The 19,716-nt window shown below is 35.9% G+C and overlaps 1 protein-coding gene across 1 annotated transcript in view; it reads left to right on the forward strand.

Annotated features, from left to right (window-relative positions):
* The window catches only part of HDAC9 (histone deacetylase 9), a 1,063,574-nt gene that overhangs the window by 745,271 nt on the left and 298,587 nt on the right, over positions 1-19,716 (forward strand). Inside the window, exon 14 of the mRNA XM_049893259.1 lies at positions 6,833-7,010. Coding sequence (XP_049749216.1) covers positions 6,833-7,010 — 178 coding nt within the window. The remainder of the gene's footprint in view (positions 1-6,832; positions 7,011-19,716) is intronic.

Raw genomic sequence — 19,716 nt, forward strand, 5'->3', positions numbered from 1 at the left:
ATTTTACTTTTTCTATTTTAAAGTTATACACATTATTTCCATTTATTTCATATCTACACTAAAATTATTAATATGCATATTTTATTTAACAATCCCTAATGTTAACTAATCTTTCTAAATCCATCCTGGAGAATACAAAGACTTGAGAGCATGTAAAGTTCCATTAGCCTTTGGCATCTTGCAAGAGAATCTATGGGGATATTTCCAATTCTAATTTTCTGTAAAACTGAGACTTCTGAAATTCAAAATACTATGAAGCAAAGAGAAAATTCAATTTGTTCATGACACCAAAACAAGGAAGAACATATTCTTTAAACAAATGCTTTAGAAATAGAATTTTTAATGGAAATATATTTTTATCCTAACAATTTTTCCCCATGATCTTTTCTTCACTTACTTTTAGGTCTTATCTTTTATTAAACAAAGTCAGAGAATTCTGATTATTTCAAAGACTGAACACATAATTTTTGATTTCTATTATTATTTGCTCACTGGCAATGTATGGTGATATCAATTATAACACAGTGAGTAATGCCTGTTACTTCCAAATATATCTGGAAACCAACATAACCATCTAGAACACAGTGAAAACTCAGAAGCCATAAAATTGGTCCCTGGATAGTAACAACAAGAAAGCAAAATGAAAATAAAAACAAAACAAGAACAAAGAGAAAGCAAACCCCCAAAATTACAGCTTAAATAAAATAATAGAAACTTTGAATTCTTTTTAACCCAAAGGTTTTATTCCTTTATAATCCTAATTAGCAAATCACCATTGCATAAATATTTTACTCTAAGAAAGAACACTATGCCTGCCATACACAGAACTTCAGGACATAACCCTCCTCGTTTCTCAAACAGATGGCTATGCCTATCACCACCTACGACTCTGGGGTGCTGGGGCCATGATGGCATTAACGTCTTGGTAGGCAACATTAGGAATTTATACAATTGATGCAGGGTACCTCTTCTGTGAAAGTAGTTGGGCAGCTTTTATCAGTGGGAGGAGACAAACGAGGCACAAGCACAGTGGACTGAGAGCACCCGTATACAGAAAAGTCTTCATATCTCAATAATCTCAGAGAATTTTCCTATATCACATTCCAGCAAAGTAACCAATCAAAACAAAGATCCCAATTAAATCACCTGAAAAAAGAAAGACTAACTTATGCATAAGAAAACAGACTTAATATGGTATGTTTAAAACTTATTTTAATAAAAAATAAATTTTTAGGGGGTTATTATTCACTTAAGAGGCATGGCACATTCTTCATTGGTGCTCAAAAAATAAAAGGTTAATTTGGGTATCTCATTTTTGCTAACAATAGGTTCTGCACTGTTCAACACTTTAATTTTCTATGTAGGAGAGAAACACGCACTTTTGTACTTCAAAAAAAACCAAACACCTTGCCATTGAATCCATTCCTACTCAAAGCAACTGACAGAGTGGAACTGCCCCACAGGGCTTCCAAGGAGGTGCTGGTGGATTCAAACTGCTGACCTTTTGGTTAACAGCCCCAGCTCTTAACCACTTCACCACCGGAAGTACAAAAAAAGAACCACAGCCAAATTTATTTCTCATTAAAGTTGCTAATAAGGAGCCGTGTTGGTACAATGGTTAAGCACTGGGCTGCTTAATGGAAAAACTGGCAGTTTAAACCCACCCAAAGGGCTATGCAGGAGAAAGACCTGGCTATCTTGTTCCTGTAAAGATTACAGCCTAGAAAACCCTAAGGCGCAGTTCTACTGTCACAAAGGGTTGCTGTGAGTGGAAATTGACCCGACAGCACCTAACCTAACAACAAGATAAAAAAAAAAAGTTTTTTTTTTTCCAACAACATAGCTAATTAAAAAAAAAAAAATACTGAAATACTGAGATCGATTCTAGCTACAACAGTACAGTATAATCTGTTTCCAACGTCTTAGGAAGCATGCTTTTTTTGGTGAGGAGGTATACCACCTGAAATAAAAGTGGCTTAGCATTTTGTGATAGCTTGATGACTAATATACTCCATAATATTGTGTGGCTTACTGAACCGTCACTATTTGGTCTCTATATTAGAAGCCATCTTTCATTCGTAAAAGCACATACTGTAGCAACTCTTTTTAAAAATAAATTTGCTTAACCAGACAGTGTTTAAAATATTTTATCTCCTCTATAGTCCTTTTTTGGCAGAAGGTCCAAAAAATGTTTGACCTGTGTCTGCTCTAGGTCCCGCGATTATGAATCTGTCTTAATGAGGCGTTCGAAAGGTTCAACGTTTACCATTTTTCTTAATTAAAGTTTAATATAGGCGATATTTGGAAAACTTGGAAACCATACAAAAGCAAAAAGGAAAAATAATCCATATATCACCGAAGTTTTTGCATCGTTATCTCTTGGCTCCAACACTAACTAATTTCTTTTGATAATTAATGCAAAGTATAATGTCCTTTGATAATTGTTTTGTCTGGTCTTTATTCTCTGTCACTTCTTGATTCTTTTGTGTCATGATTGCTTATAATATAATTTTTTTGTTTCATTTTATCCTTAGGGTAAGATTCTAAGGATCACTACATATCTCCTTTTTATTCATTTAACATTTATTTATTAAGCACTATATGAAACAGAGCCCTGGCTGCACAGTGGTTAAGAACTTGACTGCTAACCAAACAGTCAGCAGTTGGAATCCACCAGCCACTCCTTGGAAACCCTATGGGGCAGTTGTACTCTGTCCTATAGGGTTGCTATGAGTTGGAATTGACTTAATGGCAACAAGTTTGGTTTTTACATATGAAACATTGTCCTGTGGATGGATATAAAACCTTCAATAGGCAAAGCCCACATCCTGGTGGTATTTACTAACTAGGAATAAGGTGCTTGAATTTTGGGTGTTAATACCCAAGATCAGGAACCATGCTTAATTCATTTTCCTTTCCATACAGCCCAGCACAGCCCTCTTGCCTTCTGGTTGCATAATAGCTATTGGACGAACACTAATATTCGATGAATAAATTATCAAATAAGTAGTTATTTGTCACTTACCTATATTGCCACATTTCTAATGGCAAGACTGTTAGAATATTGGTTAAGTAGGATGTTGCCCACCTTTGGTTGTGAAATTTTATTGTATTTATGACTTTGCAAACTTTTATCCCATTATCTCACAGGTTCTGAGAAACTCAATTAAAGCAATAAATACGCACTCTTAAAAATAGTAAGATGGTTTCATGACTTACATGGAGTTGTTGTGGGATTGAGGTATTCTTTAAGAAAGAAAACATTTGGTAACCTCATTCATCTAAATCATGGTGATGGTGCTGAAAAAACCAGGACTTTTGCCTTGCAAATATCTGTTGCATATTCTTATGTTTAATGTGCAAATAATTATTTATCTTCTACAAATCATTAGAAAAAATATAACATGCAGCAAGAGACAAGTGGACAGATGAGTTAGATCCAGTGCCAGGTTCAAAAAGCTTTCAATATTATTTCACACACAATGCACACGCACACACACACACACACACACACACACAATGTATCTACAGGTTCCGCACAATCTTCACTTGCCTAATTCTAATATATTGTTTGCATCTCAAATTAAATATCACTTTCTAAGAGGGAAATCCCCTGACTACGTACATCAGTTTCTTCTTTGTAGTTTTTCATAGCACCCTGCAATTTTCCTATGCAAAACTCATTATAGTCATAATTTTATCATACTTACAAATATTTTAGTATCCATCTCTGCACTACAGAAAAAGTTTCAACTAGCAAAGTATTTGGCACAGAGTATGAGCTCAGTAAATAGTTACTATGTGCAATAACTAATATATGAAAAACTATGGCAGGGAATGGGACAGGGAAAACCAAAGTGTAATCAGAATTTAATGGAGGGGGAAAGCACATTTAATACGGGAGCTCAAAAAAGGCCTTGTGTAGAATTCGAAGTGGACCTTAAAAGACATGTATGAATGCTAAATGTGGAGCTCCGTAAGCACCGCTAAGGGGTGATACAGAAATGATACATTGATGGAATCAGGAATGTTCCTGGCCAATGTATCCACTAGGCACAGTAGACACAGAGCCCAGGGCTTGAGGTAATTTTAGGGGCCTGCAACATGTTTTCATTTTAATATTTTTTAACCTGAAGAAATATCAATATGAAAATAATCTATAGTAATGGATCCAGTCTGAATTATATTTGTCTTTATACCAATGTGATCATAAAATATAAATTATACATATATATATATATGTTTTTATTTTAGCTTTTTTTTTTTTAAAATGGAGAAAGGGTCCCAAAAGGTATAAATACCAGAGCCCAAAGATATGATAACACAGCTGACAGGGATGATATTTGTTAAACAGTAAATAAGATTTTGGCTAGAACTTAGAAAAGTAATGGAAGATCTAAGACTGAAAGTGTAGATTGACCTCAGGTTAAGGACAGTCCCAGATAACAGGCTGAGGAGGTTCTTCAAACTTTGGTCTACTTTCAGAAACTTTTTTTGTATCAATTCCTTGCTTCCAGCAGGGCTTTAGGAAGAGAATTCTTGCAGGAATGAATAGGATGGTTAGTACCAAAATTAGGGTGATCACTTGGGGCCTTTTGCATTAGTTGAGATGAGGGTTAAAGAGGAGATTGCAAGGGATAGAAGGGTTGGATGCTACCAACATGAGGAATATATTTACCTATGCATTTTAGATCAAATGAAAAAACTGTCTTTTCAAGACAGAAAAACTCCACAGTCGTCATTACACATTTGAATCCCCTACTATTGTAAGTTCCATGTGAGGAGGGACAGAGTCAATCTTACTGTTGTATCCTCAGGGCACTGAACATGGGAAACACTCGAGAAAACACAAGAATTAGGCTCTTGTATAAACTGTTAAGACTATTATAACTAGAACTAGATCTCTGACCCAAGCCATCCCAATCACCAAAGCAAATGTCCAAAGTCTGAGTATGTGAAAAATGGCCTTCTGATTGATTGGTGGTTTAATTATTCTTCAGAATAAAAGAGAAGTAATGACGTGCACATTAATTATAATCTTCTTTTAAAACTAGATTTAAATTATTGTTATTTTCTTTTCCTAAACTGAGAAATCTCTACTAGGATCTAAAACAAAACTCATTCATAATTGTAACATATATTCATACATAACATTAACTCGTATATACAGAGAAAGCTACTATTACATAGAACTGCATAGTATCCATTGAGTACAAAGGTTTTGTATATATTGCTTGTTTTCTCCTTATTGAATAATTTTTACCCTTAGGATATGCCAGGACTCATGCTGGAGATTCAAAATGAATATGACATTTTAATGGAATATGCTGGGTGCTAGGGGAGTACCATCAACTCACAGTTACCCTATATGGCAGGGTAGAACGGTCCCATACGGTTTCCAAGGCTGTAAGCTTTGCGGAAACAGACTGCCACATCTTACTCCCGCAGAGCCAATGGTGGGTTTGAACTACAGACCTTTCAGTTAGCAGCCAAGCACTTTAACCAATAGGGTTGCTATGAGTTGGAATTGAGGGCAATGGGTTTGGGGTTTTCTGGAGGGGAGCACTTAAACAAAGGTTAATGGAAGGTGTCCTTAAGTGAGGTAGTGTTTGAGCCAAGTTTTGAAAGAGTAAATGCTATCTAGGTAGATTGAAGCAGACAGGCATGCACATTTTTTAAATTTTAGGAATTACATTTGTATTTCGGGATATTATTAACCTTTTGGAGCGTCATCTTCCATATGCATGAACTATAAAGATCATGCTTTCCTACCACTGTTCAACTGTTTTCCATGCTCACAAAAAACATGAAAAAGGAAAGGAGCATAAAAAGCAACACAAAGGTTATAAATTCTTGATGTTGAAGAAAGAGGAAATATTCAATGTGTAGTAATGATGGTTAGATTAGCTACCCATCTGTGTTTTAGTGATTGTCTTTCTTAGAGACAGAGGAATAAACTGAGTCTTCCAGAAGCTTTCAAACTGGTTCTTTGAGTTTGTAACTTGAGAAGTATGAAGAATGATAACATTGTTAAATCACTGAGAATATATTTAATACTCTATAAAAAAATTAGTAACTGATAATATTGAGATTATACCATACAACAGCCACAAAAAATTAATATTCTATACATTATACGAAGGCTGGAAACCCTGGTTGCATAGTGGTTAAGTGCTACAGCTGCTAACCAAGAAGTCAGCACTTCGAATCCGCCAGGCGCTCCTTGGAAACTATGGGGCAGTTCTACTCTGTCTTATAGGGTCGCTATGAGTCGGAACCGACTTGACGGCAGTGGGTTTTGCTTTATATGAAGGCTACAAGGTCTCAACACATGCCCATTTAATTCATAATTTTTAGAGGCTCCATAAATTTCATTAAGAATATTACTGAAATAAATTTACAATAGAATTTTTGGAATTAGCCTCATTGGCAGTTTGAAGGCAAATAAATTGTTCTCCCACTTGGTGTTGCAACGGTTCTGGGGTTGTATTCAAAACGTTGATATCAAGATGGGAAATGAGTCTAAGTCGATGTTACTCTTGAGGTTAAAGGTCTATTTCTTTCAATCAGTTCAAACTGACAGGCCTCCTGCCATCACCTGCTCCATAGCCAGACAGACAGGCCTGGCCTTCAGTGTGAAAACATCTGTTGAATGGATTTATTGACTAGGTCTTGTTTTTTCTCTCCCTTTCTCTATTTTTTTTTCTTTTTCCTTCACACCGTTTATTATGTCTCTGACCTGATGAACTTAATTTGTTGACATGTCTCTCTCAATGTCTCCCTCAATCCTGGTCTCACGTTTCTTTCTACTGTGCTGTTTTCTTGGCAACAGCCCTTCCTGGAGCCCCAGCATGCACATGCGCTCTCAGTGCTCCAAGCTCCGCTGGCTGTGGTTGGCATGGATGGATTAGACAAACATCGTCTTGTCTCCAGGACCCACTCCTCCCCTGCTGCCTGCATTTTACCTCACCCAGCAACGGACCGCCCCCTCAAGCCTGGTTCTGCAACTGGTAGGAATCCCTAAAGACTTCTCCCTTAATAGGCAGGCTAAATGCGCTGTTCTCGTAGGATTAGCCGATTTAAATGCTCTGAATAACTCCAATAACAAAACGCTCTGTTTTAACCCAAAGCAACACAAGTTTTATGAGGTTATATTGGCCACAAGACAAACAGCACATCTGATAAATCTTGGGCTTAGTATTAATAGCCTCATAAATTGTTATCATTCAAGGGCCTGGAAAATACATCAACAGGTGCATGGGCCGCTTTTTTTGCGGGGCGGGGGGGAATCCTATAACATTCTTTAGCAGTGTTCCTCAGTCTCTTCCCTTCTAGAAGCTTGGCCACTAGGGAATTTATGATTCTGAGCGTTCTCATTTGACTCTAAAGAGTGTCCCCCACCCGCGTTGGTTTGTTTGTTTCGTTGTTTTCTCTGAGTTCCAAGGCAAACAAAAGACGAAGGTAAACCGTGCTTGATTCTCCATAAGCTAGTTTCATTTCCATTTTTTATGGTACCTGTGTATGGGCTTTTTGGCCAACCTCTTCCTTTGCCTACAGCTGTGTTGATATTTCAAAACTTGCCTACAAAGGAAAACAAGCCAAATAATTCCAACACTACAGGAAAGTCAGGTCTAAAACACCCAAAAAAGGAGTGTTAGTCCATCTGCAGAGGAACCATGCTGTAAATATATGTGTGGATAAATGTTCTTTTTTATCTGCTGGACCCCGTTCTTGTTCCATTCTCTGAAACTGTGGCTGATCAAATGAAAGATATTGTACCCCTAAGGGATTTTATAACTTGGATGCAGCAAGGGGAGAATTCTTATGTACCTTTCCCCACAGGCTCTCACAGGTTATCTGATTTATTTTTAAATCAATTTTGAGGATTCAGAGCTTGTTTTTGTGGCTTCTATGACCTCATGCAGCCCTTTCTGCTTGGAAAAGTTAAAATACCCTTTTTCTGAAATCATGTTCATAAGCATTGATATCATCTTTCTTTTTTAAATTAGTGCATGAAATGACCAAGTTATTTAACTTCGCTAGGCATCTTTAATAAGTAGGCATCATAGTGGCTGCTTTTAATAATGTGCTATACCATAAACCAACATTCCCTACTAGGAGCTACTGGTTGGGTATATTTCTTTCACCACATTAGGCCCTGCCTGTGATCTGTCTACCTCCTATAGCATAGAGAACCTGTCCCAGTACCCGAGGTGACCCAGGACTGCAGCCCAGTGTCAGGGAAGCTGCTGGATCAGGCATACTTGGTGTTATCCTTGTGTCTTCACAGAGTTTTTGCTCAAAACCAGATATGTGATGTAGAGGACTACATTGTGTAGGTTGTAAGAGCATTAGCTTTTAAGAAGTATTTACTTTTCAATTCTTTTCCCTGAAAGTGTCTCTTATTCAGTCATAACCTGTCAGAGAACCCACAGTGACAGCCATTCTTTCATAATACCAGTTCCATTCACTCAAAATAATTTTTTAAATTACAAAGTGAGCTTAATTTTAAAATTTTGTGTCGATGCTCCCGTTCTCATGTTGGCTGCTGTCTACTTCTATGCTGTTTACTATTGTAATAAGGAGCCCTGGTGGTGCAGCGGCTCTAACCCAAAGGTTGGCAGTTCAACCCCACCCAGCCACACCACTGTATGGGAGGAACAGCTAGCAATCTGCTCCTGTAAAGATAACAGACTAGGAAACCCTAGCGGGCAGTTCTAGAAAACCCTATGGATCAGTTCTTCTGTGTCATATGGAGTCACTATGAGTCAAAACAGACTTGAAGGTACCAAACAGCAACACTAGTGAAATCCTACAGATAGAGTTTCTTTTCTTGGTTAGAAGGGGTGTCCCTTTGTTCATATACTGTATTTTCTTTAATTTTCATATGTTATTTAGATACCAATGAAAGAAAATCACTAAATATTGGAGAGCCCTAAAAGTCTGAGAAAATGGTGTTGCCAAATCAACAGGTTTTGTAGCCCTTAGGAAAAAACCAGATAGAAGGGTGGACTGCAAATCTAACAATATAAACATGACATAAATGTAACATAATCACCCACACTGAAGATGGAGTCATTTCAAATAATTAGTTTCTTTCTCATGATGCCATCATTCTTGTATTGATTTACCAGAGAATGTATTTGAAAGAGAAACAGGAAAATGAACCGAGAATTTTTTTTTATATTTAATGAATTTGGTGAGAACAAATGCTTAATAATACCAGATTATGTAAATTTACTTTTAAAATTACAGGATTTTATACCTAATAGACATTTGATTTTAGCTGAATCAAGAAATGTTAATTGCATAGTAAACCCTTACAAATTCACTAGTTTAAATTTGAATTTACTGAAAGTGAAAGTCATTTTATAATTATTGTTCTGGCTGATCCTGTTGATGTTCAGGGTTATATACCTGAGTAGAGAAAAACACGCTTACTGTTTTATTTGAATGTAAAAGTACTGCATCCTAAGACTTAAATTCATATAAGAAAAAGTTCAGTGAAGTCTTTAAAAATCCTACAAAGTATGTACTTTGTATATATCTGTTAATCACCTCTCTACTGATTTTAGATTAAAAAAATATATATTTAGCTGGCAAATTTTCATTTAGCGCTATCCCAAATCCAAAGAAAATTAAATACGCTGTCTTGGCTCTGCTCCTCCACATCTAGCTCTGGCTTTATCCCAAACTTGAATTTCCCCTGTAGCCTGCACCATTTTATAATCGCATGATCTCAAAATGCACTTTAGTGGTCCCAATAATCTCGATGATCTCTAAGGCTTTCATTTCTAGCCTATCTGAATTGATATATTTTTAAACGTTAAACTCCTTTCTTTTGACTTTTAAAAAACATTTATTAGTTACAAATACGTTTTAGAAAAGTCAAAAGTGACATTGAAGGCAAAGCTCACATAATTTTGAAGGTACACCTTTCAAACCTTCACAGTCCATGTGGGCCCTCAGCTGCCAACCGGAGTAGCCATCTCCCCCTCTCCCCCACCCTTGTTTGTAAAGACCAAAAAAAAAAATGTTCCAAGGGAAAAAGTGTAGTCTGATTTGCGTTGGTTGTTGAAAGATGTCTTCATTCCATATCCTGTGAGGACTTCAGCAGACTCAGACACAGAGACGAACGTGTAGCCACTACGTGATGGCCTCACAGAGAGACTGGAAGACGGTATTTCTAGGATGGACAAGAGGAACATATGTCCCTGCAGATGTTGAGGTGATAAAGAAGAAAGTGTGTTGTAGGGCTAGGTTGCCACATATTCAAATAAATTTTATGTTATACATGAACATGGGTAGTAATATTCATTTTCAGAGGTGTGTTTTCTTTCTATTTCTAATCAAGACATGGTGTTTATATGAAGTTTTGATGACGCAGGAAAAGACAATGTGTTCACTACCTCTGCTAATGTCATCTCTTCTATTCAAGAGATGGGACCTGCCTATGGCTTACAAGAGGACATTCACAGTAGATAAAAGTGTGCCAGCTTGTACCAAATGGTGTTCATCGCAGCAAAAATTTAATAGCAAAATATCTGCTTGATTTTATCTTCCTCACGACCCAGCACAAGCTAAGTTCATTTCCCAACACTGGATTGCTCTGCATAATCCACCTTTTTAACATGATCCTGTTAGGCAGAGTCTAATATAAAATAGAATCACAGTGCTCAAGCTAAACCAAAATTTGTGCAAAAGTTATTTAATAAATAATTTATTTAAATGGATTTTAAAAATTGATGTTTGGTAGCTAGCACAACATGATGGAATGTAAAATGCATTTGAATATTTCAGTCTGAGAAAAGCAACACTGAGCTTTTTTTCTCTGTTTTAGAAATCAAAGATGTTTTACCAAGCAAAGGCAAACTCTATAGGACCCTTCAGATTTCAGATTATATGTTATTTGCTTCAGGAAGCCTTCTTTGGCTGACTAAATTAAAATTGTATCAACCTATTTTGTTCCCTCTCAACAGACTGGATTATTCTCTGCAAAAAATATAATTATTTATTTAATTTTGGAATTGTGTCCTAATGGGCTGTCCATGAGGTAAGGGCCTGTATTTATGTCCTCTCTCTGACCTTAACATATAAGTACATGATCAGTACTTGGAAGGTGCTTAATGTATAGTTTTGTACAGTGAACAAATGAATCAAATAAATGTACATATGAATGAAATGAGATTAAGTAGACATGGGTTGCATGAAATTATACCAAAAAAATATCAGTAGTACCTTAAGTGAAATGTTGGGGAAACCTTTCTGTTTTTGTTCCTTACAAAATAGGTAAATGTACATGAAGACAATTTGGTAAATCTAGAAAACTATAAAGAAAAATCACTATTATTCTATCACTCACAGGTAACCACAATTAAAATCTGGACACATTTATTTTCAGTATTTTTTTTTCCTTTTCTTATGGGCATAATGGAGCCCTGGTGGTACAGTGATTAAGAACTTAACTGCTAACCAAAAGGTCAGCATGTTCGAATCCAGCAGCTGCTCCTTGGAAACCCTGTGGGGCAGTTTTACTGTTTTACAGGGTTGCTGTGACTCAGAAGTGACTGGAAGGCAATAGGTTTGGTTTTCTTTAATAGGGTAGCTATGTGTTGGAATCGACTCGATGGCATTCAGTTTGGTTTTGGTTTGCTTTATGGGCTTAATAATACCTATTAATCTGGAATCATTATGTATATTTTACCCTGTTTTATCTTACTTTGTCAGTTAATGCTATGTAATAAATATTTTCCTATTCAATAAATAATCTTTGAAAACATTCAGTAGAGATTAAGGAATAATAATTATTAATTTATTTTAAATTGTAAAAGCATTAGACATATATGAATTATGCCATTCTTTAACAGCATAAAGAAAAGTTGTATATGTGTGTTTGTGTGTGTGTGTACTTTAATACCTTCCGGAGTAACATCTGTTTACAGCCTTAATCAGAATGGAGAGATGAATTTCCTCTGGGCAGAAAAGTGTTTTAAAACTGCTGTCCTCAAATATCTGGGCTTGAAGTTTCTTCTGAAAAACTCCTCCCGAAGTAGCTTATCTAATTCTCACTGAGAATGACAAAAATAGTTCTTTTTTTTTTATTTAGGAGAATAACTCAATTTGATAACGTGCAAATTCTTTCAGAGCCAAATTTTGACCCCATCGGTATATCCAAAACATAGTCAGGATTTTGCCCTAATCTAAAATGAAACAAAATGAAATAAAATTCTCTTAAAGAGAAATTTATGCAATAATTCTGAAAAGCCAAACCCTATTCTTTTGACATTTTGCATAAACTTTAAAGTGAATATAGACTCTGCATTTTTGATTCGTATATTTCTCTACTTTTTATTCTAAAATGTTTTAACTACCATAGATGAAAATTAAAACAGAATAATTCACCCATTCTTCTATTTTAATGACACAATTTACTTTATAATGAAAAATTCCAAGCACGCACAATAGAAAATAGTATTATAAACCCTCATCTACCCATCACCCTGACATAATAAATTTAATACTTTGCCTAATTGTTTCATATCCTTTAATTTTTTTTCTTTATAGTGGGTTTGCTCTAGTTAAGGAGCCCTCATGGCACAGTGGTTAAAGCAATTGATTGCTAACCAAAAAGTTAGCAGTTCAAAACCACCAGCGGCTCTGTAGGGTACGATGTGGCATTCTGCTTTGGCAAAAATTTATGGCCTTGGAAATAACACAGGGTCACTGTGGTCAGAATTGACTTGATGGCAGTGGGTTTGGTTTGGATTTTGGTTTGTTCTAATTAGAAGCCAAAGAAGATCCCTATATTCAGTTTCACTGTCAGATCTCTTCGTCTTTTTAAATCTAGTGTGGTTTCTCTTCCCTTCCCTCTGGCCCCACCCCGTGCTGCCATGACTTGCTGAAGGAATGGTGTCAGTTACTAATGGAATGTCTCCATTCTGGATTAGTCTGCTTCCCAGTGGTGTCCTTTAGCTTGTTTCTCTATCCCTTGTATTTCTTGTCACCGAGAAGTTAGTTTTAAAGAACTTATTAGATTTCTGTTCAATTTTTTTACCGTTATTGTGACAGTACTTCATATTGCATCACCATGATGACAGGTTGTCTTACTTTTAGTCATGTTAAGATTGATCTGTGGGTTCAGATGGTGACAGTCTGATCCCTCCATTGTAAAGTACCTCATCAATAGTTCATCTAATGGTCTTACCCATAGATAATTTTTGCCTGAATGAATTATTTCATTAGAGGTTTCAAAATGGTGATTCTCTGTCATTCCTTCTACTTATTGCTCTTGGTTATAAATATTATTGTATAGATATTTTATACAAAATTCAATAAAAAAATGTTTAAAAAATGCCCCATAAGCCCTCATCCCAAGATAATTTTATGAACATTATGTATGTACATATACATATAGATATATATGTGTATTTACACATACCTGTATATATATATTTTAAATTTGCATCATATTGAATATACAGGACTTTGTGGGTTTTATGTTTGCTTATAAATAAAAAACTTGATTTTTAAAAACTACATTATATTTTATAGCTAATATGACAGCACTGGGTTTTTTTCTGGGATGCTTGGTCCCACTTCTATTGTCTGTTATTATGCCTTCTATTTTTAAATGCTTCCAAAGCCATTCAATTTCTATTTTATCTTTAGTTATATGAATTAAGAACAATTTTCTCTATTAATTTGGAAATACACATATTAGTTAAAATTTAAGACTAACTCTTAACTTTAAATATTTCAGAAACAATTTAGTACTGTCTTTTTCTGCAAACTAGAAAGGAAACACTGCCATTCATTTCTACCTTTTTCTTTCTAAAACCTGATGATTCCAGTCTCACTTAATAGGTGTGATGGGCCCATAGGAAGAGAAAAAAATTCTGAATATAACATTTTAATTGTGACTGCCTGTGATAGAATAATGGGTGAGTCTCCTTTATAGTTTTCTAGTTTTACCAAATTGCCTTCAATGACATTGTATCATTTTTTTAAGTGTATCAATTTTTGTAATTTCCAAAAATATAAATGTTAGTTCACCATCTAGAATTTTACACATGAATTATATTGGCTAAATTAATATTTTATTGAATATTTTCTCCATTAGGACTAACTTTGGACATGTCACCTAAGCAGAATTATTTAGGATTAATTTTGAGATTTACTGACTACAATTCTCTGAAAATTCTGTTGCATTACAACTCACCCGTTCTTGAAATCATAATTTTTATACATAGGTCATTTAGCCAGAGTGTGTATTGAAGAAATTTTCAAAAAGGTTGTGTATGTGTGTGTTTTTTTTTTTCATACCTGAGAATGTTATCCTGTTACCTTCATACATGAATATATGAATTATTACTTTTTTGGGAGCACAGATTTTTGTCTGAAATGCCTGGAAATGTGGACAAAGGCTCAAGTGGTTTAGCACTGAAGAGGAGAATTCGGAGGCCATATTGACACGTGTTCCGTAATGAGGGGGATTTTGTAATCTTTTCTGGAGCCAAATAGGGAATTTGATTTATCTTGTTTATTTAAAAAATAAATTATCTTTATGAAGAGCCTTTTCAGTTTCATACTCATACACTTGTTTGTTTCTACATAAGGAAAAAAATACCTTGAATTATTCTTGTTATTCAGTTAGTCTTATTTCCTCCCCAGAGGCAACTACAACTTCTTCTGCTCTCTATTTTCTGATGTCCATATTTTTATCTCCTCTTGTTGTGTACCTCTCAGTCCCTGGGCTTCTGAAAATTGTATTCAATGACATTGATCTAATTTTCTGACATATAAATTCCTTTAAATATCTCTTGCCTCTAATACAGATTGTAATTTTGCTACTGTTTATTTTGTTTCTTTGCAATCCCTATTTATCTTATCCAGCTCTCTTTTTATTTGTACCATTGTCTTTTTATTTTATCTTAATATGTCCTTTTAGCTTTTGTTCCTGTTTTATACGCCTAAAACCTTTTTGATCTCCTGTTAAGGATACCAGAAGTTTTCTAAAATCTTATTTGGGTCCCAATAGAAAATCATGGAGTCCCTGGGTATTGCAAATATTTAATGTGCTCGGCTGATAACTGAGAGGTTGGAGGTTTGAGTCTACCCAGAGGCAATTCAGAAGAAAGGCTTGGTGAGCTGGTTCTGAAAAATCAGCTATTGAAAACCTTGTGGAGCACAGTTCTACTCTGATACACATGGGGTCAGATGAGTTAGAACTGACTTGATAGCAACTTTTTTTTTTTCCATAGTAAATCATATTCCTCAAGTTGCCTTTTCCTAAGTAGTCAGAATAAATTTTTTTCTCCTCTTTTCTCTGTTTTTCACTCATTCTTGAAGATAGAGAAATCTTTCCATGTATTTTGCCAGCAAGTATGCAGTTAATTGTTTTTGGCTTCACCTTCTGCCAGTTTACATACCAGTAGAATCTTCTTCATTGTGTAGTTGGATGGCAACACTTAATCCAATCCCTAGGCTCTGGCAGATTTGCATACAGTGTTAGTTGGAAGGCTTAAGGTGGAATTTCATCTGTTTCCTTTCTAACTGTCTAATACTCTGGTAACAGATCATTTACAGGAAAAAATAACTATAAATACAGTTAGTCCCCAACTTACAACGTATTCACATTACAACGAACCACATTTATGGCCGTCCATTTTTTTTTTTTCTGTATGTCTTACCATTAGTAACATGTACTGCATACACTGTTGCAGCATGTAATTTTATGATGTTATCATTCTCAGATGTTCACTGGCAGATGTTCAGTTTTATGATTTACTTTTCAAAACACCACTGTATTTTGAAATGAAAACTTAAAAAAAAAAAGAGGTATTTGACTTATATCAGAACTGACTTACAATGCAGTTGTCATAACAACCCCGACGTACGTCAGAGTTACCCTGTATTAGACAATACTTCTTATCTAGCGAGAGGCCCAATTTACTCATTTTTAGAAAAATAATTTTGGGACATTACATCATTTGTTTAATGGGCAAATGAAGTTTTACACATAAATAAAAAGTGCACAGTTTGGCTCTTTGATTTAAGGGTTTCTGTTAAAAGATATTATAAAAAAAGAATCCTGGTAATAGAATGTAAAGAGTATAGTAAAAGTGGAAAAAGGGGCAAGATCAAATTTATGGATCTATTACGCTTACGGGTAGACAGTATAACAGCAGCTGTATAGTTCTGATTTGGAGGCCGTTAGGAGTGACCCTTGCCTCGAAATAGCCCCTTCTGTTTTAGTAACTCTATCATTTGAAGGTTTTTTTTTTTTAAGAGACCTTCTCTGGCCTCCTACTCCCATATTTATTTTTTTCCTTGCTTACAAGACAGTTTTGTTTTGTTTTTAACATGCCATGTAACTGTATTTACACCTGCCTCACCTCTACTACTAGGTCATATGTTAAGTGTAGTAAGATGAAGCTGGTACCTGGAACATAGTGAACATTCATGAATCTTCAACAACTGTCTACTGAATCTCCATATTTCATGGGAGATCCTGTGTCATTTGTATTTATATCATGGCTGGTCAGCCCCTTGATTTTACAAAGTGTTTGATAAATGTTATTAAGCAAATATCTTAAGAAGGCATGAGACCTCAGGCAGCTACCAGAGATTCAATATAAAGTTGAATGTTAGGAATCAGGATCAGAAATTTCAGGTCTGAAGGTTCTAGACTCAACTTCCTTGATAGACCAGGTGGATTTAGCCTAACAGTGTCCTACAAGATTGAGTATAAAGCTAGAAATATGAATGGATTCTGTCACTAAATAAGAACTCCGTATAATGATTAATAAAGGAGGTCCTGGGTGATACAAGCATTTAAGTTACTAGCTGAAAGGTTAGCAATTTGAACCCACCTAAAGGCCCCTCAGAAGACAGGCTTGGTAATCTGCTCCCAGAAGGTCACATCCTTGAAAACCCCATGGAGCAGTTCTGCTCTGCACAAGTGGGGTTTCCGTGAGTCGGCATTGACTCAGTGGCAACTAACAACAAAACAATGATTAAGAAAAGGGGTAACCACTACAGTAGGGGAGGTATATACATTATATCATTTAATAAAACTGAAAATCAGAGAAATAAATAGAAGTACAAAGACTAAGCTTGTCTAAGGACACATATGAAAAATTGTAGGACCTTAAAAAAAAAAAAACTATCAGGATAGAAAATGCTGGCAAGGAATTAATGGAGAGAGAGATTGATCCATTGGCTTATATTGCAAGTGGTAAGCAGTGCGGCAGAAAGTCAAACCAAAGTAGAATTCCATATGAATCCCAGAGAGAAGGACAGTCTTATTTCTCACCCTATAAGTTTTTGTTTCTGGAAAGAAAGGAATGGAGATGAAGGATGAGGTTAAAGTTTCACCTTGCCTTCTACCTGTTAACACCTCATTGATACATCATTTAGATGAGTCAGTGGAGGTTTGGGGTTCCAGAATTTATTTATTTCTCCGTAAATTCAAAAGACTTTCCAAGAGTTCCTGGACTTTGTATTATAATCTCCAGATACCTGACTACAATTTCTCACTACTATAACCCATATCACAATATTTTTTTTGGTAGGTAGTGGTTTATGGGGAAAATGTTGTCTATGGAGGTGAGGCTAGATATGTCAAGAGATGAAATAGTGAAAAAGGTAATTAATGAATAGAATCTTCACTCTTCAAGAAAATGTTTTTAAAACGAGGCAGATACTATACTATTTGTTTCTATATTGTTGTTATAGATCTTTCATTTTACACAGTATGAAATTGTGGTTGAAAATATGTTAAATTTTCCTGTTATACAATAACAACTCATAAATCCTTGATAAATCTGAATCGTGAAGGCATTTCTTTTATGCCTTTCTTCATGTTTTCATTTTGGATTTATTTAAAGATATTTATTCATCTCCTCTTTGTCCAAAATGACATGTAGAAGTAAAGAGCCGAGTAAAATAAATGCCTGTACTAGATGCACTTGAAAACTGGTGGAAATATAAGACATATAAAAGGTGGAACGTTAAGGAAGTTGTTGTTAGGTGCCGTTGAGTTGGTTCTGACTCGTAGAGACGCTGTGCACAACAGAACGAAACACTGCCCGGTCCTGCACTATCCTCGTAATCATTGTTATTCTTGAGCTCATTTTTGTGGCCACCGTGCCAGTCCATCTCCTTGAGGTTCTTCCTCTTTTTCGTTGACCTCCTACTTTACCCAGCATGATGTCCTTCTCCAGGGACTGATCCTTCCTGATAACATGCCCAGAGTATGTGAGATGATGTCTTGCCATCCTTGCTTCTAAGGCGCATTCTGCTTGTACTTTTTCCAAGACAGATTTATTCATTCTTTTGCCAGTCTATAGTATATTCAATATTCTTTGCCAACACTATCGCCGAAAGGCATCAATTCTTCAGTCTTCCTTATTCATTGTCCAGCTTTTGCATGCATATGAGGCAATTGAAAACATCGTGGCTTGGGTCATGCACACCTTAGTCTTCAAGGTGACGTCTTTGCTTTTCAGCACTGTAAAGAGGTCTTTTGCAGCAGATTTGCATAGTGCAATGTGTCTTTTGATTTCTTGACTTCTGCTTCCATGGGTGTTGATTGTGGATCCAAGTAAAACCAAATCCTTGACAAGTTCAGTCTGTCCTCTGTTTGTCATGATGTTGCTTATTGGTCCGGTTGTGAAGATTTTTGTTTTCTTTATGTTGAAGTGTAATCCATACTGAAGGCTGTAGACTTTGATCTTCATCAGTAAGTTCTTCAAGTCCTGTTCACTTTCAGCAAGCTAGGTTGTGTCATCTGCATAACACAGGTTATTAATGAGTCTTCCTCCAATCATAATGCTCCATTCTTCTTCATGTAGCCCAGCTTCTCAGGTTATTTGCTCAGCATACTGATTGAATAAGTATGGTGAAAGGATACAAGCCTAATGCATACCTTTCCTGACTTTAAACCACTCAGTATCCCCTCGTTCTGTTCAAAAGACTGCCTGTTGATCTATGTACACGTCCCTCATAAGCACAATGAAGTGTTCTGGAATTCCCATTCTTCGCAATGTTATCCATAATTTGTTATAATCCACACAGTCGAATGCTTTAGCATAGTCAGTAAAACACAGGTAAACATCTTTCTGGTATTCTCTGCTTGCAGCCAAGATCCATCTAACCTCACCAGTGTTATCCCTTGTTCCATGTCCTCTTCTGAATCCGTCTTGAATTTCTGGCAGTTCCCTGTCAATGTACTGCTGCAAGCACTTTTGAATGATCATCAGCAAAATTTTACTTGTGTGTAATATTAATGATATTGTTTGATAGCCTGCATTCAGTTAAGAAAGTAAGACCTCAAAAATCAGATGGCCAAGGAATTTTCCCTCATTAGGCTGATTAAGAAGGCTTTATAATGGAAATATTGGACCTAGTTCTAGAATTCGTTCATTTGTTTGTTTTTCATTCATTTAATAAACAATATTTTTAAGGTATGCCAGGCACATTTCCAGGCATTGGGAGATCAGAGTTAAACAACACAAGTGTAGCCTGTGCTTTCATGGATTTTACCATTGCAGTGGTTAAGTGCTCAGCTGCAAACTGAAAGGTTGATGGATGGAACCCATGAGTGGCTCAGCAGAAGAAAAGACCTGGCGATTAGCTCCCGTAAAGATTACAGCCTAGGAAACCCTGTGGGACAGTTCTTCCCTGCCTATAGGTTTGCTGTCAGTGAGAATCAAC

This window comes from Elephas maximus, chromosome 8 (assembly GCF_024166365.1).
Source record: "Elephas maximus indicus isolate mEleMax1 chromosome 8, mEleMax1 primary haplotype, whole genome shotgun sequence".
NCBI classification, from domain to species: Eukaryota; Metazoa; Chordata; class Mammalia; order Proboscidea; family Elephantidae; genus Elephas; species Elephas maximus.